We start from the raw sequence: 27,144 nt of genomic DNA, 5'->3' as shown, positions 1-27,144 counted from the left end.
TGCAACATACCTCATATTGACATCTTTTAACGTGTTGGTAAGAGTTTCTGTCACAGGTGGGTGACACTCTTTTAACAGTTGGTTGGTGACAGAGCCAAACCTCTGTAAGTTCTTTTCCTGTTTTTCCAGATCATCTTGAAGATTCTGCTCCCAAATTTAAAAAAAAAAAAAGCACCACAGATGACACGACAGGATGTAAATTCTAATAATCAAGTTTAAAAGTAATTTATAGCTGTTTCCACAAATATGTACATAAAAATACGTAAACCATGACTTTGTTCTGATGCTTTGTAAATTTTCTTTAGGTAACCATTTCTTCTTTTATAATTTTGTTCTTATGGGTGTGAAAAGGGATTCCTAACAACTAAATGTTCTTACAGTGGCATCTGGAATTCTGCTGGGAAAGCTCACGTGACTGTCCTTGTCCGTCACCTAGTAGGAAGCTATGGCAGTGATATGCATGCAATCTGTCACACTGGTTCTCTTTGCTATTCAAAGTCAAAATCCAGGTCTCCATTTTATCACATATCTAGAGCTGTTCTACCAGAAACTCTGGATAATCAGACCTTAAGAAGTCGTGGCTTTTCTGAGTACCACTTATAAGTTCTATCTCTGGGTGTTCTTCCTTGCAAAGAATATTTATTAGACAGGCTACAGACATGGCACAGTCTTCTACCAAGGACTAGTGAAGGATCCTGAAAAAAGACACTTCCCTGCAAATACTGCTGGAGTGCTAGACTCAGTTCTTAGTAAAACTCTGTAAGTGACGCAGGCTACAAAAACCCAGTTCTGTTTAACACCAATATCTGATTGCCATCAAATCAAAATCCTTTCATATCTTAAGACAGCATGTGCTGGTGTTAAACACAGAATGGGCTAAATGAAAAAGTACTTCTAATTGCCTCAAAGGTATAAAATCTGTTTGCAAACTTCCTATTCTCAAAGCAAGTTTTAATGATTCTCAGTATCTGCAACAACTATTTAAAGTTTAAAGAAATTATGTATATATACACTTTACTCTTCCTCCCCCCCCCATCCCCAAGAAAAGGCATTCCCTGATCGGAGAGTCTGCATCTGAGGTCAGCAACATATAAACTTTCATTGCCAAGCCAGGGAAATGGACTTGTGTCAGGAGGGTACATGCTGGGCTCTTGCTGGCATCCTATGCCATGAGGGCCTATCCTGCCCATCTTGTATCCCAGTCTGCATGAGTCAGCCAGGGAGAAACAGTGGCCACAGGTAAGAGTGCCAATCGGTGCATGATGCGCAGGGGAGTGAGGGCAGCAGCTGACTCGAAGGCAGGGGCCTGAGGTAGGAGACAGTGCTCTGCAGAGTCAAACAGCAGTGAGGTCATCCTATATGACTACAGTGATCATGGGCACTCAGGAAACCAAGCAGTAAGTAAGCACTAGAAATATGTAATCTAGTAAGCACTAGAAATATCATACTATGCTGAACGAAAAGAAAACAACTTGATAGTTTACAAGTTTACCGTTTTGTCTATCTTTCTCTTTGTTTTCTTTTTACTCCCTGAGAATATGTTAGGAGAAGTAGAAGAGAGAAAGGGAAGACATAAAGGCAGCAACAATGGATCAAGGAGGTTGGTTTGTATGTAAAATCATTTTATAAAATGCATTCATATGGATACTTACATAATAGAATTTTTAAAATCAGTAAGTTATATACCAACTAATCCAGACATCTGGTATCCACAGGCAAGTTTAAGTTACAAATAAAGCAGGTAGGATTTATTTTAAATATTTAAAAATAATTAAATGCAAACAATATACAGCAATATTCCAGGATGCTGTTCATGTTTGCTTTTTACTTTCTCAAATTAAAAAGAATATTAAAGATGGGTTATATGCATCCCTTACCTGAAGATTGTCTACCTGAACTTGTACAGCTTCTAAAGAGCCAGTCAGCAGACGGAAGCGGGAAAGAGAGTATCTGGCCTCCATGAGGTAGCTGTTTATCTCATCAAAGGCTACCTTGTGATTGTTCCATTGGTCAAACACGGACTTCAACAGTATCTTTAATTGCCCAACCTTTGAAAGAGACAGATGCTTCTTATAATTGCATAATATTTAAAATGTTGAATATGTATTGAATTGATGGAAACAACATTAATATTTAAGAACTTCATCAGGGTTTCAGGCATTATAAATAAACTAGAAATAAAAAATTTGAAAAGAATGACATAGCAACATTGACATGTATGTCTTTTTTTTCATTAATTTTCAGATTTTTATTTAAATTCCAGTTAGTTAACATACAGTGTAATATTAGTTTTATGTGTAGTATTTAGTGATTCATTACTTACATACAAACACCCAGTGCCCATTACAAGTGCCTTCCTTAAATACCTAGCACTCATTTAACCCATCCCTCTACCTACCTCCCCTCTAATATGGTTAATGTAAGGTTTGATAAATAATTTAGAAGAAAGGATGTAGTTACATTATGCAACTTTTAAAAAAATTTTTTATTTTATTATGTTAATCACCATACATTACATCATTAGTTTTTGATGTAGTGTTCCACGAGTATGATCTCAGGTGATTTTCATAACCTCTTTGTGCCTCAGTTTTTTTATCTATAAGATGGGGATAATAATTATAACCACCTCATAAGGTTGTTATAAGGATTAAATGAGTTAATGCATTTAAAACAATAAATAGCCTATTTCTTCTTTGTATTATTTTTGTTTGCTTTTCATGAGAAGGTATTTCTGTGAATGAACCACTTAATTTATTTATATAGTAAATTATTTTCAAGATTTGTGATGATTTTATAAAAACACAAAAAATTAAATAAAACACATTTAAAACTGGGTTAAGGATAAGGTAAGAACAGACTAGAAAGCTGCACCAGGAGGGGTACATAGACTGTAAGAAGCTGTTTGCTGTATGCCACGGATCCCAGTCACTTAACCTGTTTGTGCCTTAGCTCCCATCTCTGCAAAGTGTGGATGATAACTACTTGCACATGTGTGTGCAGGGCAGTAATTGCTTTTACACATATTTATTATTGGAGAATTCAGCACTCCATTAGGCACAGATTTATCAAATGTCTTCATAGACCTTACATTTTAGTGAGAGAAATTTAAACAAACAAGGAGGCTGTATCCTCTGTTAGAAGTTGATAAATAATCTTGATAGAAGCGAAGCAGAGACGAGATTCAAGGAATGGGGGGTAGGGAGGTGGAAGCTATCATTTAAAACAAAGTGAACAGGAAAGCCCTCACTGAGATGGTGCACTTGAACAACGAGTTTGTGGAAAGGGAAAAACCCATGTGGATACGTCCAGGAGGGTGTTCCAGGTGGAGGGAAGAGCCAATGCAAAGCCTGTGAGTGTGGAACACGCCAGTGGAGTTCAAGAGTAAGGAGAGACCAGAAGCAAAATGAACCTGTGGGACGGCAGCAGAAGATAGGTCAGAGAGACCATGGGAGGCCAGCTCCTGGGGGTCTTGGGGCCCTCACCAGGTTTTGGCCTCATTTTGAATTTGACAAGAAGCAATTGGGAGGTTTTGTGCAGATGACTGGTGTGATCTGGCTTCCATTTAACAGGACCTGTCTAGTATGGAGGCCATTGAAATAATCAAGGCCAGCAATGATATTGACTTAGACCTAGGTGTAGGCTATGGAGATGGGGGGAAGGGTTGGATTCTAGATTTGTGCTGAAAAAAAGACTGACAAGACTGCTGATGGACCAGACATGGGGAATGAAAGCAAGGACTCCACATCTTCTACCTATGCAACCAGGCAGAGCAGTCATTAACTCAGATGGCAGAAAACGTGGGTCCGCGGGGGAAGAACAGGGGTTGGTTTGGGCATGGAAGTTTGAGATGTCTAGTGGTCATGCAAGAGGAGCTGTCTATAAATTGGATTTCTCTCTCTGTCTCTCTGTGTCTACAGTTTAGGAGAGAAATCCAGGCTAGGGATATACATTTGAGAATTGTCTGTACCTAGATAGTACCTACGGACATGGGAATGGATGGGATTATTAAAAGAGTAATGTTCATAATAATGTTTATTATAGGAAATATCCAAAGCTAGAATTTATTTAAAAAGAGGTTAATAGGCGTGCCTTGGAGGCTCAGTTGGTTAAGCATCTGACTCGGTTTTGGCTCAGGTCAAGATCTTCCAGGTTGGGAGATGGAGACCTGTGTTGGGCTCCACACCCAGTGGGGAGTCTGCTTCCCATTTGCTTCTCCCCCTGTGCACACATGTGCTCTCTCTCACACACACACAAATAAATAAAAATCTTAAATAAAATAAAATAAAGAGGTTAATGAAGGGGACTTAATACAAAGAGATAACGTAGAGATTCTGTAACTATTTACTCAGTTATTTTAGGAAAACCAAATGCCATGACATGTTTGGAGTCAGGTCTCCACAAGCAATATTACCATGTGGTCTAAATTTGCCCAGGTTTGGTTGAGCTCCCGCAGTGTGCTCATGACAACACCAGAGACTTCTTCTTTCTTGTTCTGAATCAAAGCAAGTCCATTCTGCTCAATTTTCTCCACCTCTTTTTCTTTTGCTCTAATCAAATCTTCTAGATCCTAAAAGATTAAAAGCAGTCATTTTAAATTGTTCTATTATGGAAGTCTGTGGTGCACTGAGCCATTACAGCCTCATATTCTCCAAGTTTAAGTAAAATTTGATTACCTAAAAGATAAAGACATGGCAACATGTAATTTTTTTTCAAGAAGTTAGAAGAAAAGAAATATATGTAGGAAATGGTAACATGATTTATATACTTTTGTTGGAAAAGTTACATAGTCCTAGGCCATAGGATGAAATGCAATAGGATGGTATTCTCAGTATCTGAGTTTAGTTACATTTCTGCTACTATTAAGCTATGCCACTTTAAGTTAGAAACTTCCACTGGGCCTGTTTCTTCAGACAGAAATCAGAATCTCCTTTAGCCTTTCTCCCTGATTCTATGTGATTATGAAAGGTTATAGGCTTTTTTTTTTCACGAATCAAATCCTTATTTTCTTTGGGATATGCATTTATAACGGTCAGTATGAAATCTTCAAAAAAGAAAATACAATGACGCAACATTCTGGAGATCATCCTTAACCATACATTATAATCCTAATTTATATTTTAATGCCATTGGAAACTTTGGAAAGTTCAGTATGGCAGGCTGAGACTGTTATCAACATTTCATGGATAAGTGGGAGATCAAGTCATACAACCTGTCTTGGATCACAGAGCTGGTGAGGCTGGGAGATGGGATTAGAGCCCAAGCCTTCTGAGTCTACTGACTCCCAGCACGGTGTTGGAAGCGAGTCTCCAAATATGACTTGTGGAGAGGACATAAATCCCAGGTTCAGGCAATGTGCGAAGCCATATATTAAGGTATGGGTGCATGCTTATATTCAGGAGTATATCTCCAGAACTAGAAATGTAGATATGTAGGCCTTGGAGGTTAAAGTGAAGAAAATTCCAAAATAATATATATGAAATGTCTTTTAAACTGTTAAAAACCTGGCAAATGTAGGATAGTATTAGTCTATTCAGTTATTTGGTAATCAGCCATGAGTCAGTACTGATTTATTTTTCTTTCAATTATCATGAAGCTGTTTTCTTCTTGATGTATTAATTAGAAATTCATGCACTTAGTAGCCTGAGGAAATCATTTTTGTTTTTAATATTGTGCTTTCATTTCCATTTCATAATTCTGTTAATATTTTGATAGCTTTGATAATTAACCAGAGAATGAATATAGTGATTACTAGGGTTATAGGTCCTTTATACAGTATGGAAAACATCATTAATTTTACTATTTAAGGGTTTTTCTCTCTCTACTTCTTGAAAAGGGTAACCATAAACAATCCTTCCCATATGTCTTTAATATGATTCCAAAATCCAGCCATTGGAATTAAATTTATCCTATTTCTTCACAGACATTAACTTTTTTAAGGAACAATATTAAATGAATGATCCACTGCTTAAAAACACATCTCTAAAATGGCCTGCATGCTTATGTTGGCATAAGAGCAAAACCCAGAAAGGAAACAAGACTGAAATATATATTTTGTACAAAATGAAAGTGTGTTTTCCTTTCCTTTCAATAATAATTAAAAGCTGATTCTGTTACTGATCAATGAAGGAAAAAGCCAAACCTAACATTTTTTTGCTACAATAAATCATTCTTAACTTGAATTAATTCATAAATATTATTTTTTATGTTGGTTTAAATTAATAAATCACCTCTGAAAGTGTGGGAAAATATTCAAGATGTTTTAAACAAAATAAAGCTTAAATCCAGTCACCAATTTAAGTCTGCTGGCTTGAATTTCACACTTTGGTCCAGAGGAACAATCTCTCAAAAATGACAATAAATTTTTATCAAGGTTTGTGGTACTGCCAAACAGAACCTGCCATTAAGCTGTTGTGATTTTTATGTGATGCCCCAAAATAACTGGGTGGGTTATTTTCATTCTGTTCTTTGTTAAAAAAAAATGACTACATTTGAAATCACTAGTTGGCATTGTGTGTGAAGTTCTTTAAACCACATTTCAGGCTTTTCCTCCTGACACTGCCTGGTGTGACCTTCTGTGAGACTAAAATTTGGGTCTGGAAGAGAGTAAAACTTGGCCAAGCTTCCACCACATTTTCTGATAGTAACATCTCTGTTAAATAGAAGACATGGGTCGTGAAAAGAAACAGAATGGAAAATGGCAGAAAAAATGTACATGAAAGGGAAGACAAAAATAGCGAGAAAAAGTAGGAGAGAAAGTAGAAAAAAGGAAAAGTTAATGTATTATTTCAGTTTTAATAGTAAAGTTTATCACAAGGACATCACGAAGAAGCACTAATCTTACTAACCCTAACACTTAAATGATCTTTTAACTTTAATGGAAACATTTTGAGTTTAAGAGGTCTGACTTCTCATCCCTCAAAGTAAAATTGTGAAATTCTGGATTTTTCTGTACATTTTGGTATATAAAATTGATGGCCAAAATTAGAAATACTACTGGCCCCTGGAAAACTGGAAATGCAGTGAGACTAGCTGATGCATAATTTTGGTCTTTAGTCTTTTATACACCCATCTTCTGATGTGAAGCATTTTTTTAATTTCAAAGTATTTCTCTATATGATAGTTTTCTTTGCCACTTTTATGCACTCTGGAAATTACAATACATTAGCTTGTCAACCCAGCACAAGGGCATCTGCTCTTCCTTTTCTGAATGGAAAAGCTTGAACTGAGAGCTTAAATATATCTCTCTTTATATGTGTCCCCAGAAAAAAATGCTAGTTGGAAGGAAGATCATTATGAAAGGCCTTTCTTTTTGAAGTCTACAATAAGAAAGCAAGATTCAGGGAAAGGAGTGTTTCTGTAGAACTATTTCACAGTTGAGTCTTCAACTGGTCTTTGGAAACAGTACAGAGAACCATCACAGCTAATCTGTACATTAAAAATTATTGAATTATTTTAAAACTTTATTACAGCACTACCTGTAATAACTCACATTTCTTTTGTATAAACAAGAATACCTGAGCAAATGTTAAGTGTTCTGAAGTCACTGGAAGACACTGAGAGTGTGCTCACTCCACCTGAACCAGAGATTCTTATCACTAACAGCAGAACAAGCAGAGGCTGTTGAATGCTTCCCATGGGACATGGGGAAAGTACTACTGTCTCCTGTTAAGCACTCTGCTCCTTAGAGCTGAAAACAGATTTCAATCAAGTCTCTAGTGCTAACTTCCCTTTACAGGAGATACAGAGGAGAGAAGAGCAAGGTCAATCACATCTTAAAGGAAGTCCACAGGCTAATCCTGAACCTGGGGCCAATCTACAGGTTCTATGACAAGTTAATTGTATAAAAAAAATATTAAAGAGGCTTAAGAGATCTGATAACAAATGTAGCATGTGAACATTGTTGTACCCTTATGTGAACAGATTAACTGAAAAAAAAAGACATTTTAAAGAAAATTGAGGAAACAGTATTATGAGTTTAGCATGGAATATTAAGGTATTATTGTTAAAACTTTTGTGGTGATAATGATGTTATTATGGTTACATAAGAAAATGTCAATTTCTTAGAGATGTGTACTGTAGTGGGCAGGAATAAAATGACATGATGTCTGGGGTTCACTAGAAAAATATTTAAGAAAAGAAATAATTCAGGCAAATATGTCAAAATCTTAATAATTATTAAATTTGGTGATCTGTATAGAGGGGTCAGCAGCATTCTCTACTTACAAGTATGTCTCAAAATTCTCATAATTTCAAATTATTTTAAATAGGTCAAAGAACATAATAGTTAAAAAAAAATCTCTGTAAACTCACATAAACTGAGAAATTCATTACTGAACAAAACTGTTTTCAGTATTTAACTCTCAACTCCCAGGACCTGAGAATTATGCCACAAAACTATGACATATGCCTGCCAGCCACCTGGACAAGTTACCTGACAGTCTTTCATTGCATTCTGAACTGAAGCCTGATCTCCAATGCGATGTTGTTGCTTTAGTCTATTTTCCTGGGTTTCATACCAAGTTTTCAGACTTTGTACATTATTTTCATATTCTGACCAAGATTCCAATAAACCTTCCAACAGCTGGATCTGAAAAAACATAATGAAATGAAATGTGCAATTGTATTTTAAAACTCAAGCCACTATTTCCTCCAATTACTCAAGCCACTATTCCCTCTAAATTAAGAATTCTTCAAATACAGTTTATTGTATATATGATTAAAAAATGAATCTTACCAAGTGTGAATCAGTGGCTAGTACTGATAAGAAAATAAAGAACTTAAAAGAAAGGCAAAAGAAATTAAGAAGCATCTTTTAAAAAAGTAAAACAACACATAATAGGTGAAAAGTAGAGGATGTATAAGAGAAAATAATGAACAAGAGTAAAGCATGTTTAGAGCAATGGGATTCAGTGGTGTCCCCTGCAGAAACACTTGTGTGCTGTGTGTAGCTATATTACTTGTGAAATGAGTTTTCTTTATAGAGTGTGCCTGTTCTTGGCATTTTCATGTAAATATGGACAGCAGAGGCCACTTGGCTTACCTTCTCAGTCACTAGACCCTGCAGGATTTGCCAACTTTTATTCATGGCTCCAAGTTGCTCAGCAAAATCAGTCTTATCACTGCGTTTACTTTCCACATCCTGACTACTGATTTGTAGCACAGACTGATTCACAAAATCAACTGTCAACTGTTTACAGTTAATATCTATCTTAAAACCCTGAAAAGTGAAGGGAGAAAATAAGAAAACAAGATTATGCATATAAATATCTTATATTTTATCAGGAATTGGAAAGCCTCAAGTAGCCTTAAGATTAATTTTATCATTTCTATGATTTAGTCCAAATGGCACAATCTGTGCCTATTTATATAATGCATTATTAACAGAAGTTGAATATATATATGACCATCCTGAATTTATAAATTTTGAATTTATAAAAATATTGAATTTGAATTTATAAGAATTTTAAAATTTTGAATTTATTAATATGTTGAACAGAAATATATGTATATATCTTATGTAGAGGATGTAGAATTGGATAAATTGTATAATCTCACTATAACATATTTATAAATTATAGCATTTTTTCTTTAGAATTATCTTTTTTTTTAGTTTCAGATGTAGTGTTCAATAATTCATCAGTTGTATATAACACCCAATGCTCATAATATCATGTGCCCTCCTTAATACCCATCACCCAGTTACCCCATCCCCCACCCACCTCCCCTTCAGCAACCCTCAGTTTGTTTCCTAGAGTTAAGAGTCTCTTGTGGTTTGTTTTTATGATTTTTTAAATGACACAAAATCATATTCAAAATTATTCCTAATACCAGACAACTTTACTATGTCTACAACTAGGGAGGCAGTTTGCTTACCCTTGTACTCCTATCTGGTCACCATGTATGAAACATACACTCTAAAATCTGATGTGCATAATTTGAGTTTCTGAGTTCTTTTGAATAGAACAGTCCTAAAATATGAAAAGTTAAAAGAAAAAAAAGTTCCATTACCTTATATTTCTGAAGGTATTCATGAATTGCCTTGTAACCTATTGAATTTTTTATATTCTCCTCATCCTTTTGAATAACATTTTCCATGAGAGAAATCCAAGTCATAACTTCAGAAATGGCATGGCGGGAAGGCAGCTTATCCATTTGGAGCTGCCCAGTAAGGGAAAGAATAAGACACAAGTGTTAAAATTCAAACCAAAATTCTGCCAACCTAAACCTAAAAACCCTACATTAATACGTATTAGTGTACAAACAGAGATAACAATTCCTAATGACATCTTTGGATCCTAACCTCATTAGAAGCTTGAAATTAAACATTAGGCAAACGCTGAACAATAATAGTCATCTTATGTTCACTTGACATCCAATACTATAAACACTGTATAAACATTAACTAATTAATCAAAATTCCAGTAAGAAGAAAATATTATTCTTATTTTATAGCTAGATTTATGAGTTAAAAAACTTAACTACAAAACATTCAACAGATGTATTTTATTAATTATCTTGTAAAAATTTCTGTGTATTATGACTGAGGAATGTTAAAGGAAGAAAGAAAAATACCACACTACAAACTATCATTTTCTAGATTTTTGGCACTCTAATGTTTATTCCTGAGAGCATGGCCAATTTCCTTACTCTTTAACTAAAATATACTTAGAATTCTGAATCTTGCTTGATCTAGCATACATTTTTGTATTTATTATAATGATTTGGAGAAACAAAAGCAATCATTTAAAATATTTATGGACTTCTATGTGGTGCAGGAAGATAGAGATGAATGTGAGATGTTTCCTGCCACCTAGAAATGTGTAGCTGCTGATTAGGAGGGTAAGACAGACATTAAACACAGCTATCATACCTAATAGAGTAATGAATACCAGAGAGAGAAACATATACCGTCTGAGATCCAGGGAAGGGAGGTGTATTTCTAGATAAGGGAAGTACTTAGGTTTATTGAATGCCAGTTGTTCTATTGTAGGTGAGATTATAGGTCTTTTATACATACTGTGATTGAATCCTCAGAACTACTTACTTTATGAGGGAAGTGTAGTGACCCACATTTTACTCATGAGAAAACAAAGAGCTTAAACAAGGCCAGATGAATGTTCTACTACACACACACACACACACACACACACACACACACACACACAGAGTAAAGAAGTCCTTGGAAGCTATGACATTTGTAGGTATGGCTTTGTAGAACAGTTCACTTTCAGTATGCAGAACAATGAAAGAGAAAAGGCAAGATGTCCATGACAAAGCTGATTTAAATTTGTAAGTAAAAGCAGATTAGCACTCTTTCCATTTAATACTGCTTAAATCAACTATTATGATTTAAGCCTATGATTATTTCTATACCTGGTGGAGCTTCTCCTGTACAGTTGGAATATTTGTCAGCAGGTCAGTCCACTGGCTATCAATCTGTGACAGCTCTGAACGTAGGGCAGCTGTGTCCACTTTCTTTAATCGAAGAAGCTGATTTCCAGTGCTCAGAACAGATGATTTCAGGGAAGATTTTGCATCCACTTCTTTGGAAAACTCCTAAAAGAAGTAGCAATGTTCAAACTGGGACTAAATAGTCTGACCTTTAGAGAACCATTTACTACATAAACAAATTTTCTTTACATCTTGAAGGGGAGTTATGGTAAACACTCCAGAGGAAAACAAAGGCACACCACTGCCTTGAATGAAAGCCAACAACGTAGCCATTCCTTGAAAATTGCTTTAATGAGGCAAGGTTGAAGCCTATTATTTTGCATTAATTATTGACCACACATAGTTAACACTGACAAATTCTCTATAGCTTGGCTTATTAAGTAGAGAAAACTGAATCAAATGCTTTAGATTCTTAGGCTCACCAGGAAAGCATTTAGATGATCACGGACCATTTCCAGTTCTTGTGGGACTGTCACAGATTGTTGAGTCCAAAATTCTAGCCTATCTTTTGCAGATTGTAACCAGTGAATAAGTTCTGCAGATTCGCTTTGATATCTGTAATTATATTAATGAGCCTATTAAGTAAACATCCGATACATCTATTCTGCTAACCCATGTTATTCAGCAATGCCAATTTTAAAACAAGAGACACAACAGGTTTGGGAGAATAATGTCTTGCATTCACACTCAATTTCCCTTCAAATTTATACTGTGAGCAAGTTTCAGCTTTCCCATTTCTAAGCTGAATGTAAATATATATATATTAAATGTATATATATATATACACATTTGTGTGTATATATATATAATATATATATATAAGCTGAATGTACACACACACACACACACATACAAACACACCTTTCTCCTACTCCTTCACATTGAGGCTATTTAGAAAATATTAAAGTTCTTAGAAATAAAGGTGGCATAATTGAGGCTATTTAGAAAATATTAACAGTTCTTAGAAATAAAGGTGGCATAGAAATAAAGTATTTCATCATGTAAAAATCAACCTCCACTTTTCTTGAATACTTCCTATTGCCCTTGAGAAACTACTTTCTCAGACATACTTTCCTTCCAACTCTCCTTCTAAGGTTTTACTTTGACCATCCAGGCAAAGTCAATAGGCAAGGGAGGATCAAAGGTCCAAGATAAAGTGCATTAAGCACTTGCTACCCTGCGCACTTCTCATTACATGTTTATATAATTATATAAGAATCCAATGGGGGTGGCGCCTGGGTGGCTCAGTCGTTAAGTGCCTGCCTTCGGCTCAGGTCATGATCCCAGGGTCCTGGGATCGAGCCCCGCATCGGGCTCCCTGCTCAGCGGGAAGCCTGCTTCTCCCTCTCCCACTCCCCCTGCTTGTGTTCCCTCTCTCGCTGTGTCTCTTTTAAATAAATAAAATGAATCCAACTGGGGGCTTTGTTTTTGCCTTTATTTTCCAAAATATGAAATAAGTGCCTAGAGGGATCATCTTTGTCAAGTCCCATACCCACTAGCCTTATAAAGACTCTTTAGCACTAATCTATAATGATGTATAAGTCATTGTATTACCTGGTCCAGTGCTTCAGTACTGTTTCCAATCTGTGAAGCTCCTTAGACACTTTGTTGGTATTATTTAACCAGTGTTCTCCAAGTTGATTTAGCTGGCTTTCTAGATCTGAGCAGCTAATGGATATGAGCAGTCGTTTCCCATCATCTAATACCTGATATAATTTGGGCTGGTATTCATTAAGGCTGGATTTCAAATGCTAAAATTGATTGGAAATACTGGGTTAAAAGTTTGGACAATGCAATTTTTCTCTTTAAGAATTATAGTTTCTCTGGCACCCATAATGTTCCCACTCCCTTTTAGTCAGACTTCAACTATTTGCACCCAAGTAAGATTTGAAAATTTGAGATGGCTCATCCATATCTAAGTATAGATGTGATTTTTCTTTCTTTTCTTTCTTTCTTTTTTTTTTTTTTTGTAGTAACTTCAGGTACATTTAAAACTACCAAGCTATAAGAATAGCATGACACCAGCATAATAACACCAGCATAATAACACCACAGAAAATGTTTGGTAGAGTTTGAATTTTCAAAGAGCTCTCTTATTAAAAAAAAAAAAAAAAAGATCTTTCTTATGTTCTATTATAAAGCAAACACTTAAAATCTATCTGCTTTCAACAATATCAATAGCTTGAAATAAAAATAAAAATACTTAATAAAATATTTGATTGCAAGTTTGTTTAGATTCCATTAAAACCATGGGAAAGTTTCAAAAGAAAATGTGGCAACTTTTCACACCAAGATGCCACTGGACACTGACCTGGTAGAGTGTTATCCGATCGATGAGCCTCTCCTCACTCTCCTCCACCAATCCCACACTGGGGATGCTACTTTCCACCGCCTCCAGCTGTCTGCTGAGCTCCTGGTGGTCTTCATCCAGATGAGACCATGTCTAGAAACACAGTATCAATCTGTGAGCTAAAGAATCCTCATTCAGGAATAGTGATCCTTTCTTGTGTGCAAAATATACATTCAACAGATTCTCTTAAAGTTATGTTGGAGATGTTTGTGTTGGGGGTTTGCTCTGGGAAGCAAAAGATGGCTTTGAAGAAAGTGATCAGATGGTGACCCCAAAAAGCACTGTGAATGGGCTTTGGCATCTGCAACCAACCCACTGTATGAACACGGGCAAGTTACTAAACTTCTCTGAGCCTCATTTATAACATTAAAAAAACAGGGATAATAATAACTCTCTTGCCCATCATGAGGATTAAATGGAATGATTGTACCCAGGGCACTTGGAACACAGCAGGCATCTGATATGCATGGTTTCACTGGTTACCACAGTGATGATGCACGTATGATTTAAGCAAAAGAGAAGAGCATGTTTACTTCATGTAGTAAAGTGAAGTAAATATATTACATTCACAAATAAAAAAAGCTACAGCAGACATTTTAGAAATATAAATATATAGTGCAAATATTCTACTAAGGAGAAATCCCACACCAGTCACGTCTCTTTCAATCATATAAAGCAAGGGTCAGCAGTTTTTTAGTTTGACTGTCAAGACCCCAAATATCGTTGCCCTAACTAAAGTCGGTATGTAGGGAATCTGGCTGACTCAAGGCATGGCAGAGCCTTTAATATAAGGGGGACAAGGCAGAACACAATGCTGAGTCTGAGGGAGTTCCAAAGTTCCATGAGGTGAATGGCATGGGTAAATATGTCTTGCCTTAACGGTGTGTTCTGCAGTTGAGTTTGCTGTAGGGAAGGGATTATGTCAACAGTCTCACCTCTAGAATGTACTCCAACTCCACGCCCCTCTTGTGAGCCCGTTTTAGTACAGCTGAAGCCTGTACCATCAGTTCTGTGTGGAATTGCGTTTCCTGTAGGACTGCAAAGCTGATTATCTTTCTGAAGAGTGTTTCAGTCAAGATCATATGAGATTCCAGGCCCTGAAAGTATTCCTGCAAGTTTTCAGGTAGAGAGAGGTCAGCAATTCATACATATACCACCTTACAACAAAAGCTGCTTCAGACATGAAAGCTGAGGGAACTCAATATACGAGCAACATCTTTCTGTCCCTGCTGACCCCAACCTCATGTAGGCACTCACAGCTTCCTGTAGAGAGGGGAGGGGGGCTCCTCTTGACCCTCCACTCAAGTGCACCTACACATGCTGTGCTGCAGATTCTCTGTCCCCCCAAACAGAGCCCTTCAGATGAGACCAGCTGCAAATTAAATTCCTCTGCCCTCTCAATACCTCATCCCTGACAATCTGAGAGACTCTCACTAACTCCACCACACAGACTGGCCTTCCTTATCCCAGGACACATTAGCTCCCAGCCCCTGTCTTCAGTCTCTGCCTTTACTCTATACTTCCCAAGATGTCCTCACTCTACACATTAACAACTTTCCTTCCTCCATGTTTGGGCTTGAGCTCTACTTTTCCAAATTCCCAGAGCATTTGTTGTGCTCCAAGCTTGACATGCACCGATTGGTATTATACAGTTTTAAATTTCCCTTGTATTAGACCTACATACAACAGAATGATAGGCCTTGGGCAGTCCTACAAATGTGTTTTGAAATGTTATATTTTATGTGTAAAAGGACTCAGAGTGGGGAGACAGGGCTTATCCCACTTCCTGTTCCCTCCACTGTGGGTAGAGCTGAAGACCTGCAAATTGATAACAGTATTTAGTGCATACTATATGCTGAAACTCTACCAACGCTCTACTGACCAACTCTGTTAATCCTTATAAGACCTCTATGAGATAGGTAGTTTTATTTCCCATTTGGTGGATGAAGACACTGAATTGCCCAGTCTACAGAACATGCTATGCTCAAGGTCACTGCAGAGGTCTCCCTCAGAAAATAGTCTGGTCAGGGGCGCCTGGGTGGCTCAGATGGTTAAGCGTCTGCCTTCGGCTCAGGTCATGATCCCAGGGTCGTGGGATTGAGACCCACATTGGGCTCCTGGCTCAGCAAGGAGCCTGCTTCTCCTTCTCCCTCTGCCTCTCTCCCTGCTCAGGCTCTCTCCTCTCTTTCTCTCTATCTCTGTGTCTCAGATGAATAAATAAAATCTTTAAAAAAAAAAGAAAAAAAAAGAAAATAGTCTGGTCAATAGAAGCCAGAATCTTCATTTTTAACTGACAATTATTATATCAGAGAATCTTAAAGTTGGAAGAAAATTTGGAGATTTGGAGGTCATTAAGCCCAACACTCACCAAAAACTGATATTCCTTTTACAACCCAATCTCCCCCTAATGGCCTTGGACAGTCTTCCCATGGCCAGGAGAGTTGTCTGCTCAATGGCAGTATTCCTTTTAGAGTTCTTTACCTATTGGACCTACATCTCTATTATTTATACTCATTGATCCTACCTTCCTCTCTGGAATAACTCAGGATGATATTTTATTGCTGTTGTCAAAGATTTGAAGAAAACCAGCTGTGAACTTTAAAGCAATGTTTTCAAAGCCAAATGATAAGGCTTTAATAAATCACAAAGTTTTGGACAAAAATCTCTGGGAAAAATAGCAAGAAGTACAATTCCAAAAAAAAAAAAAAATTCGCCTTTATAAGCCACCACAGAACTACATAATGGTAGAATGTTAACCATATATAATCCAGTGGGATTTTCAAAGTTTCCATATATGACATTCCTACAGTCTGAGAATTTGGGTTTCTGGACTGGCAAAACTATTCTTTCTGTAGTCATTCCAAAAATGCAAGAGTTATTTGTGTGTACACATTAAACAGGTATTCCTTTACTAAGGAGTAGTGTCTAACTTGAGCTTGGCTATGGCACAGGCTGATAGGGCAGTCTCAGGACTACCAAGTTTGATAACGTAGTAAAAGGACTCACTCTCCCCAGGAATAAACTCTTGAGGCCCACAGCAATCAGAGGAGTGTAGGCGAGAAGAGCTGAGTGATGCACGTAAGAGACAGATACCCAATCCCACAGCTGAGTAGGTAGCTCTGCTTTCCCAGGGCACAGTGAGGAGCCTTTGGCCAGGACAAGGGAAGGCAGAGAGAATACTTAGGGATACATGAATAAATGGGCATAAAAGACACAAGGACAAATCAAAAGAGAGTTAAGAAGGAAACTGGGCACTTTGAAAAAAGTCAAGTTTCCCATTGGTTGCAGTAAATGAAGGGGAAAAGCCTGGCTAATACTAATCAGGAAGTGATAATTACAATTATTGGGAATGATGGTATTCTTTTTTACATTAAGTAAGCTCCATGCTGGAGCCTAACACAGGGCTTGAACTCATGACTCTAAGATCAAGAACTGAGCCAAGATCAAGAGTCGGACACTTAACTGACTGAGCCACCCAGGTGCCTCTGTATTCTTTTTTAACTCACAAAATTATAGGAACGTATCCCCTGTAATTTTTCTGTGCTATTTAACATCCATGGGTTTGAATATACATTTGTTGACCATTTTAAAGAGTAATTTATTTAAGGAGGAACTCATAAAAGATCAATAATAGGTTTTACTAGGTAGATACATATCAGTGAGTGAGAATATGCTTTCGCAACTACATTCTCTCTCTCTCTCTCACTCTCTTTACCTTATGTTTGTCAAGTAGTTGTTGAATGTCCTCTTTGGAGGACACGATGATTTTCTGGTCCCCTGCCATCTTGTCCTGTCCAGTCTCTACCACATCAGCCAGATCGTGTAAGGCCCTTTCATACTGACCCTTGAGTGCAAGATTCTGGTTCAGCCCACTCCGCCGGGAGCCAATGGTCATCATCAGTTCATCATACATGTCCTACAAAACAGAGACGGTGATACTCACTCTCAATTCATGTGTTGACTCTTCTCTGAAAAGCAAACCACCTACCAAGTCCACGACCCAACCAAGAACACTCCTTCAGGTATCTGACTGGTAGTGATACTCTCCATGCAGAGCACTGCCTGTCTTTCTCATGAGTCTCTTTGAAAACTTCCTTCAAAAAAGATAAGCTAAATATTTACAGATTCCAAAGGACATGCAAAAATATTGGCTAGAGATGATGTGAGGTAGGTTTGACACCTCTCTTCTCAGGGTATCAACAGTTTATGGTAGGATGTGGGGTTAAAATGTTGAAAAGTTTTCATGTGGCTGAGGGAAGTGTAAGTGTAAATTCTAATTTTCTAATGTAATTCTAATTTTTATAATGTTCTTAACATTTATATAATTTTAGAGTAATTGAATAAAGTATCTTTCACATTTTATCTGCTAAATAATGATCAGATTTTGGACTATGCCCTAAATAAAGACCTAGAGAAACAGAGGAGTTTAATGTGAGCGGAATGCTTTAAGACTTAAAAAGGCAATGTTTTTGCCAAATGTGGTGGAGTAAATAAATAACTATTTAAACTGGAAAGACATTTTAGGAGATGATGATACACCAAACACAAAATTTATTTAAACCATATGGACCTGATTAATGTATCATATTAAGGTTGAGCGGGCCAAAATGGCTCAATCTGGAAAAGTTCAACTTTAATGCCCATTTACAACTATGATGTTTGACTCTTCCACCTGACATTTAAGCACAGTTGGAAAACTGTCTAAGTGCAAAGTGGGGGCACTGGGCTCATGACATTGTGAAATGTTAGATAATGGAATGAGACAGTTAAAATAAAAATGTTCTTTTTAAAATAAGAGCTATTTTATTTTCTCAAAAGGAAGAACTTGTGACCCTGTGCTGGAGTTACGCTATTAATCCCTCAATGGTTCTCTATAATGCAGAGAAAACTTAATGTGTGTGTCAATGTACACAATTCTTTCTTAATGTAACTTAACTATGTTGCTTATCAACTGCTAAATTTTGCTGGTCTAATATCCCAGTTCCTTCCTACCACCCCCATATTGGATTTTTGCCTAGCAGCCTGATCTAAGAAAGCAAATTAACCCCAAATTATTTCCTACTCCTGAAGGAGGCTGGGAAATCTGTTTAGATTTCACCTACCTTCTAGTTTATTTTTTTCTATTGGCCTGATATTGAAACTGTCTCTCTTCCATTCAGACATGTATGAAAGATTAACTATAGTTTTGAACACTGGAGAAAAATACTTTCTAAAAAGTATTAGCTTGAGCATTTTTTCTTTAAAATAGTTTTTTGAAGTACACTACAATGCAGGGTAGATAGCCATCTTTTAACTTTTCTAGGGAGGAGTGATAATTATTATATTTCCTAGAGTAGAAAATAATATGCCTCAACTAAAGGAATATATACCACAATGCCTAACCACTGGAATAATAATAAAGTAAATGTCAGAAAAAAATAAATCTTAGATGTTTGAGAATAAAATTTATTTTATCACATTAAAGCTGGTAAAGGTTCCAGAAAATTTTCTAGCTGTTGCTTGGGTTAAAGATTAGGACCTAAATGGCATGAACTGTACAGAGAAAAACCAAGAAAAGAGAGAAAATAATTTTTTCTTGACTTCTAGTTAGGATGTATCATTGAAGCTGAATGTTGCTGGTAGAAAGCCGTACCTGAAGTTTGGACAGTTCCTGCATGGAAGGCTGCTCAATCTGCAACGTGTCCCCACGCTTTTTTAATTCAGTGATTCCTGCATCCAATTCCTTTAGACCATCTTCAGCCTCTTGTATTGCCTATGTAAGATTTATGATATTTTATTAAAACTCCCATAAACAATTTCCCACCCAAAATGTGATTATTGTGTCTATTTGTTCTTCCCTCTACACTAAACATTTTCAATACCTACAAAAGGAGTCATTTTAATACAGCATAAAAACCATGACCATCCAGTATATAGAAAAGAGAAGGAGACCCTTTGTTATACCACAGTCAGCTACCTCACAGGTAAGGAAGTAGGAGGGACTTCACATGGAGGGTTGGGAGAACAATGGCTTCCTTAACCAAATACGGGAATTCGTAAATAGCAACACTTGAAAAAGAAGCATGACTTAGAACATGGTTAGAAAAGATACTGACTTAAGATTTTCTAGAGGAACATGTTCTGGTTTCCTGAGATGCATTTCAGGCATCCTTGGAGACAGATTCAATGAGACAAGAGGCAAATATGTCACAGCATGGTCAGAGAAAGCTCACTCTTTGTTGAGTAGAAAAGCAAGCGGTCAACAACTATTAAAGGGGCTGCTGGCCCTAAGTCTTGTCTTCCCAGTGTGAGTTCTGTAGAAGTAGAACAAGCTCTCACCCTGGCCTTCAAGAAGCCTGAAGTCTGGTTAGGAAGCCAGAGTAAACAGAGCAAAACAAAACAAGGGTGAATCCAATCAGGTTCTCAACTCGATGCAATTCATCCCTATTAGAGGAGACTGGAGAAGAGAGACAGCAGTGGATTCTGGAGAAGTCTAAGTAGACTTTTGGAAGAGACACAACCTCAGTTGCCCTGAAGGATGAAAAGAACATGGACTCCAGATGGCAGATGAAACACATGTGTCTTATTTTCTCCTTCCTGAATCACCACTACAACCACAGCAAATATTGTTTCCTTGTTTTTTGGTGCCCCCCCCCCACCCATAAATCTATAAGGACAAAGAAACAGCAAAGAAGGCAATACCAACAAGATTTTGAAAGCTGGAATTCAGAAGGATACGGAATAACTGACTTAAGAAATCTGAGAAAGCTGAATCCTACGCTCACAGGAGATCTGTATCACCAAACTTACAGCAACAGGAGTCTCTGGCTCTCTGGGTGAGTGAGATGGGGCTCCAAATAAGGACAGCTGGTAAAAAGCGGCTTAAAGAACAGTGAAATTTCCAGAGCCTCTTTACCACTACATGTTGCCCTTTTCCTTCTCTAGGAAAGATGGGGAGTTTATTTTCTAGAGAAGGTAAAACAGATAGTCTCTGGACTGACGGGCACCAGACATAGTTGCAGGTTTGAGTACTTGACTGGAAACAGGGGATACGTGACTGAATGCCCACAGAATGCTAAGTGGGGAGCCCCCACATCTTCTAGTCTCCAGACAGGAGAGGAGAGAAAATGTAGAAAGACCAATAGAAAAATCTAAAAACTGGACACAAGGATTCTCCAACAAACAGCCCACACAGCCCAACACTTAGTAAATCTCAAAATCATCAAGTCACATCCATACACAAAGTTCCCACTCAGCTGTTTAGTTCTCCATCCTAAATGTGAACAGACAACAAAGAATTTCCATAATCTCAGAAAAGCCACTAACACGAAAGATGGAGACTGAAACAAACAACTAAAAGCAGGCTGAAGAGAAACAGACAATATGAGAAAAATAAAATTGGCCAAAAAATCATTAACATATCCAGAGAGATTATAAAAGATAATCTATTAGAAAAAGAACAGAATACTACAAAAAAAAGGATCATTCAGAGAACCAAAATGAGCTCAGGGAAAATGAAACACATGAGAGCAGAAATACAAAACTCAGTAGGAAAGTGGAGAATTGAAATCAAGGAAGTCTTCCAAAAAATAAAGCAGACTGTCTCTTAATAAAAGAATTAGAAGACTGGACCAGAATATCCAACATCTGCCTAAAAAGAGTTCCAAAAAGAGAGACAGATAAAATAGAGGAATGAAAAATTTTAAATCATTAGACAATTTTTCAAAATGGAAAGAGGAGAGCTGCCAAATCAAAAAAACAGCCTACTGAACTTCCAGTCCAGTGGATAAAACTGACCCTTCCCAAGGTGTGTCACTGTGAAATTTCAGACCACTGGGACATCTGTGGGAATTAGAATGATTTTAGATTCCTCAAGCCAACACCAGAAGCTAGAAAATGATGAGGTGCCTCAAAACTCTATAGAAAACTGATTTCCAGCCAAGAATTTTATAGTGAGCCAAGTTATCAATAAAGTGTGAACACAGTATAAGAACTTTTTCAGATGGGCAAAATATTAAAAAATATATCTAGCATGCATCCTTTCTTAGTAAGGATATGTACTAACAAAACAAGGAAGCAATATAATAAAGACAGACTTGAGACTCAGAAAAGAGAAGACCCAACAGAGGGAGAAGTGATGAAAATTCTCAGAATAGTGGTAAAGGGAGATCCCTGGAAGTCAGCTGTGCACCAGGCTTGTGGGGACAAGTCTGTTCTAGATCAGAAAGACATCGCTCAAAAGATGAATATATTGTGAGGTACCATCCTCGTGCCTCCTGCTATTATTACCTTTTTAACCCAAGGAGGGTAGGGGGGGAATTAGCACTTTTTTTTTTTTTTTTTTGGTGCTTTCCATTTATTCAAAGAAATAGTCTATTTTTATCTGGGGGATTCACTTTAGTGATACTGGTCAATAATTAGTAAAAATGTTACTTGTGATCATACATATCCTATATTTCACATTAGAAATTCAAGGCAAACCATCACTATAGCTGCTGAAATCTCTTTTGGAATCAGGTATGTTAAAAGCCAAAAATAAAAAAGTAAAAATAAAGAAAAATTCCTTTCAAGTAGAAGATACGACATAGAAGAAAGCTTTTTAATTTGGGGGAAATGAGGGATTTGTTTTAAAAAGCAGATGAAATTATGGTCAAGAAAAATAAACACATACAAGTTTGCAGATTATTTTAGGTGATCTCACGGATGGATAGACAGATCTAGATTTCTATCTAGAGAAATATTTCAGGGGATTTCTATCACAGGTGATTCTCTCTAGTCTACTCATAGAACCCTCAAAGGTCTAGTAAAATTAGGTTAGGAAATCCTATTAAAACACATACTTTTCATAATTACTTAGCTTGGGAAACAGGAGATATTATGTGTAACATCCTTCTCATTTCTTCTCTCCTCCCTGTTTTCAATGACATGACTCGAGTTAGAATTCTCATTCCTTCTCCTCAGTGCAGCTACGTGGAGCCTCCTACTTCCTGACCTGGCATGGTCAGGTCCACCATCCAGAAGAAGGGCCTGGCACTGACACTCATTCTCACCTTCAAACCTCCCCAGTGACTCTGCACTGCCAGTGGTCTCCAAGGTGAGTGCAAGGACCCGAGTATATGAGATGATTTGTGAGGATGAAACACTACATCTTTCCTTTATGTTCAACCACATTCTTCTGAATTTTCATTTGTGTATATGCTTTATAACACAGCACCTGCTTATGATTCATATACTTGTGGTGTGTGCTTATTTTTAAACTAATGAGGTATGCCATCAGTAAAGTTTAGAGACCACTGGTTTGTAAAATAAAGTCCAAATTTTTCTGACATTCAAAAGGCCCTCCAAGTTGCCTCAAATGTACTCATCCAAACTTACTTCCCCTCAGTTGTTTTCATTCATCATAAATTCAGCATTTAGCTGAATAAGGATAACTTGCTTTTCTAAGATATATTTGTAGATATATTTCCTGTATTATCTAAGGATAACTTGCTTTTCTCCAGAAATGCTCTGAATTGTCTGCCATCTATGCCTTTGTTCATGCTGTCCTCTTGACTTGGATATCTTTCTTCCCAGTCTCTGTGTGTCCAAACTTCTCAGTCTGGTTCCAATTTTCCTTTACAAAATTTCCCTGGATCCTACCTCTGCTGGAGGCAGTTGGCCCCTCTTCTGAACGTCCATAGTGCTTTATCTGTATTGCCCAGGACAGTCTGACTGTCCTGTGTCACTGAGGCTCCTCTCTAATCTCAGTGTTAGGTGACAAACTTCTTCAGGTCATCATCTGCCACTGACACCTTTACCTATCTCCTATTTCCTAGTTCCATTCAGTAGAAAGTGACAGATTCCATGTCACCTGGCCCATCACTCAAACCTGGCACTTAAAGACAAAATGTATGACAAGCAAAAATGCTATAATAGTAAGCCATTAATCTTTTATAGAATTATCTGAAATCTCCTACCAAATCAGATCTACTCTATGTATGCATTTGCTCTTCTGGAAAAAGGTGGCCATAAATACCTCTATTTGCTCTGCCACAGGCTGTTCAAACACATTTGCCAGTTTCTGCAGAATGATGTATTTGTTGTCAGCCAGTGATGTACACAGCACCTTCAGATCATTCTAAAGAGGAAAGCAATAGGAAGACTTAATACGTGTAACAGGGAATTCAAAATGGTTGTAAATATAACACACATTCTTAGAAATAATATATTGATGTAGGAATTTAACGTCCAGAAGAAACAATACTGTCCTGGGGGAAGGAGAAAGGAAGTGGTGACAATTTAAGTGTTAAAATTGACTTTTGAAGAAGTTGTTACACAAAGCACTTCCAACACATTACAAATGGTGATGAAGTATACAAATAAAAAGCAAATACTAGTCACCCTGGATATGTTTGAAATAAACGTGCACATTTAAATACTGCAGTGGAAATATTACACTAATGACTTCTATTTAGTGAAACAACCTATAGCTGCTGCCCTTATTTGGGGAAAAATATGATTCTTTTATTTTATTTCAAGTTATTTTATATTTTTTACTTTACAGATAAGTCCAAACTTTATTTAAAACTACATCTTAAATTTGATGAAAAAATGTGATTAAGAAGAATATAATTCCTTTATATAATTCCTCTCTCCCCTCATTCCCTCTCTCTCACACTTCTTTTTCTCCTATTTTCAGAGAATTTGCCCAAGTTTACAAAAAGCCATGCAGAAGTGTAGAAAATAAATTTTATCCATGATGACCAAGACATATGAAGAGACAACACAAAAAGAACTTAGCAAAAACTTTGTTCATAAAGATTACTCACTTAAAAGTCCAAATATATTTACATTAAGTTATATTCATCCAAAAAAAAAGTCAACTATCAGAATTTTGGTCCTCAGTTCTATAGGAAATAATTAACTGGGGTAAAATTTGAATGATATAATTCCTAGTTTTTCCTTCTAAAATGTCAGCAAACATATATGATGGGCTGGTTGTTCAGCAGAGGCTGAAGTTTGGCTCATCACATCCTCTTTGTTAGGGGCTGATGATATATATACAAGGACACTTCCTCAAGATGCAAAAATCTGTCTACAAGGAAAAGGATAATCACACCAAGGAATAAAAAAACAACTTTAGGATGTGTGCCAGCCTTATAACACAAAATGCAAGGCTAGAAAACAAAACAGTGAGTGGATTATGCACTAAAATAAAAAAAAGGAAAAAGAAAAAAATTGCACATGAACATTAGAGAAAAGCATACTATCCAAAAAGGCAATAACTGTCACTAACCAAAATCCAAACCAGTCTGCAAGCCTCGTTGTGGATTCACCAGGAAATTGTTATAACAGTCCTGGAAAAAATGATGCCAGAAGCAAGGTTTTTGCTTATGAATTATAGCAATGTTTGTATTATTCAACTGTGCTCAGAGTGAGGCCATGTGGGCCATTAGAACGATGACATATTTATCTGTTTGAATGCCTAGAAAAAGATGTTTCCCATTCATTTGAACAGATTCAAAAGAAAAAGTCTCTATTAGAGACATATATTGAGAACAACATTAATTCAGTTATTCTAAATGAGTAGGTAAGTCTAAATAATACATCATGGGTTAGGAAATGAAGATTATGGGGACGCCTGGCTGGCTCAGTTGGAAGAGCATGTTACTCCTGATCTCAGGGTCATGAGTTTGAGCCCCACGTTGGGTATAGAGATTACTTAAATAAACTAAAAAAAGAAAGAAAAAAATGAAGATTACAGATATATTTCCTGTTCATCATCTTTATATTTTTAATAACATTTTCTTTCTTAATTATCTTCTACTCAAGATAATAGAAAATAGAGTTCACATTTCTGGAGGCCTCACTAATTATTGGAAGGGTCCAGCCAAGAAGACACTAAAGCCAAGAATACGACTGATTTAAAAATTAATAAGAGACTTTAAGGGGTGTTATTAACCATATGGAAGTTGGTACTTTTTTAAAACTTTTTAAAAAAAGATTTTATGTATTTATTTGAGAGACAGAGAGAATAAGAGAGCGGACACTCATGTGCGCAAGCACGAACGGGGGAGGGGCAGAGGGAGAGGGACAAGCAGATTCCTCACTGAGCAGGGAGCCTGAAGTGGGGCTTGATTCAGGATCCCGAGATCATGACCTGAGCTGAAGTCAGACATTTAACAGACTGAGCCATCCAGGCACCCCATGGATATTGGTATTTTCTTAAAAACGAAAATCCAAAGGCTATAACTGTTTTTTGTTACTACACATGTGACACAGCAGAATAATTAAGGCGTCTCTATATTACACACATATTAGAAATTGCAAGTTTTATTGTATGGTCACTGGCATTGCTTGTAGGACATAACGAGGCAGGATTCTTGCTTTTTGAGAAACAGGTACATAAAAGGTTTCAAGTTTTCAAATCATCTGTGCTGGCTCACTCATTTAATAAAGAATTCTTTCATTTTTTTCAGTTTTTAAATAACTTAAAATACTCGATTATAAAAATGTCCAGTAAATTTATTTGGGGTTAAGTCTATAGGTAAAAACCTTTTTAATAGAGTAATCGATGATTAACTTGTTGTGATTCCATGGAGATAATATACATTTACATAACATCAACACGTTCTTCCAGATTGTCCATTGGGTATAGGGTAATGTTAATAGTCTGGCAAAAGCTAATACTCAAAAGTTAAATGGAAAACAAAGGCATACCATCCCATTAACTACTGAGCACTGAGAGCATACCGGGTGCTTGGTGCAAAGTAAAATAAAATGGTTTGTGACTTGACCTTTAATTATATTAACATTGGAACTATTTCTTTCAATTAAATTGGAACACAAACATTTTGAAATGTCAGTTGTTGTTCGTGAGCTGGCCAACAAGTAGAAACTTGTTGGCAGAAGAAAAATAGAGAGGATGATTTAAAGAGAATTTCATGATTGTATGTTCTTCTCTTGGCCTCTACAGAAAATCAGTTCCAGAGTCTTCACGCTTAGTTCATATTTTACTCTGACTGGCTATAATTACTAATAAAAATTTTTAAAGTACTGAAGACACTAGCATGGTAAACGAAACGTGTAAAGGGAAATAGACTTCCAAGTGATACACACATTTGTACTTTTAACCCCCCTCATTCGTGGCTGATAGACCAACCAGAACGCTGTTAAAACTCAGTGCATTATTTTATGCAAGGTGCATTTTAGAGTAAAGAAAGAAGTTTCCATAAATTGCACAACAGTTTTGCTGATTTTAGACAGATATTGTATCTATGGACATGCAATCAGATCTTGCATCCAAAACAATATACCCAAATAAGCAGCCCCAGTTTTTCTGATTCCAAGTGAAATGTGCTTTCCTCTCTACGAACTATACAACA

The 27,144-nt window shown here is 36.8% G+C and overlaps 1 protein-coding gene across 1 annotated transcript in view; it reads right to left on the bottom strand.

The window, feature by feature from the left end:
- The window catches only part of SYNE1 (spectrin repeat containing nuclear envelope protein 1), a 454,337-nt gene that overhangs the window by 88,160 nt on the left and 339,033 nt on the right, over positions 1 to 27,144 (bottom strand). The window contains 14 exon segments of the mRNA XM_035728590.1: positions 11 to 144; positions 1,878 to 2,048; positions 4,412 to 4,567; positions 8,432 to 8,587; positions 9,041 to 9,217; positions 10,009 to 10,158; positions 11,374 to 11,556; positions 11,874 to 12,006; positions 13,006 to 13,202; positions 13,763 to 13,894; positions 14,737 to 14,910; positions 17,517 to 17,717; positions 19,434 to 19,553; positions 23,796 to 23,897. Coding sequence (XP_035584483.1) covers positions 11 to 144; positions 1,878 to 2,048; positions 4,412 to 4,567; positions 8,432 to 8,587; positions 9,041 to 9,217; positions 10,009 to 10,158; positions 11,374 to 11,556; positions 11,874 to 12,006; positions 13,006 to 13,202; positions 13,763 to 13,894; positions 14,737 to 14,910; positions 17,517 to 17,717; positions 19,434 to 19,553; positions 23,796 to 23,897 — 2,186 coding nt within the window.

The sequence above is a fragment of the Zalophus californianus genome, chromosome 7 (assembly GCF_009762305.2).
Source record: "Zalophus californianus isolate mZalCal1 chromosome 7, mZalCal1.pri.v2, whole genome shotgun sequence".
Classification (NCBI taxonomy): Eukaryota; Metazoa; Chordata; class Mammalia; order Carnivora; family Otariidae; genus Zalophus; species Zalophus californianus.
Note: the sequence above shows the minus strand (reverse complement) of the source record. Positions and strands in the feature narration are given on the sequence as shown.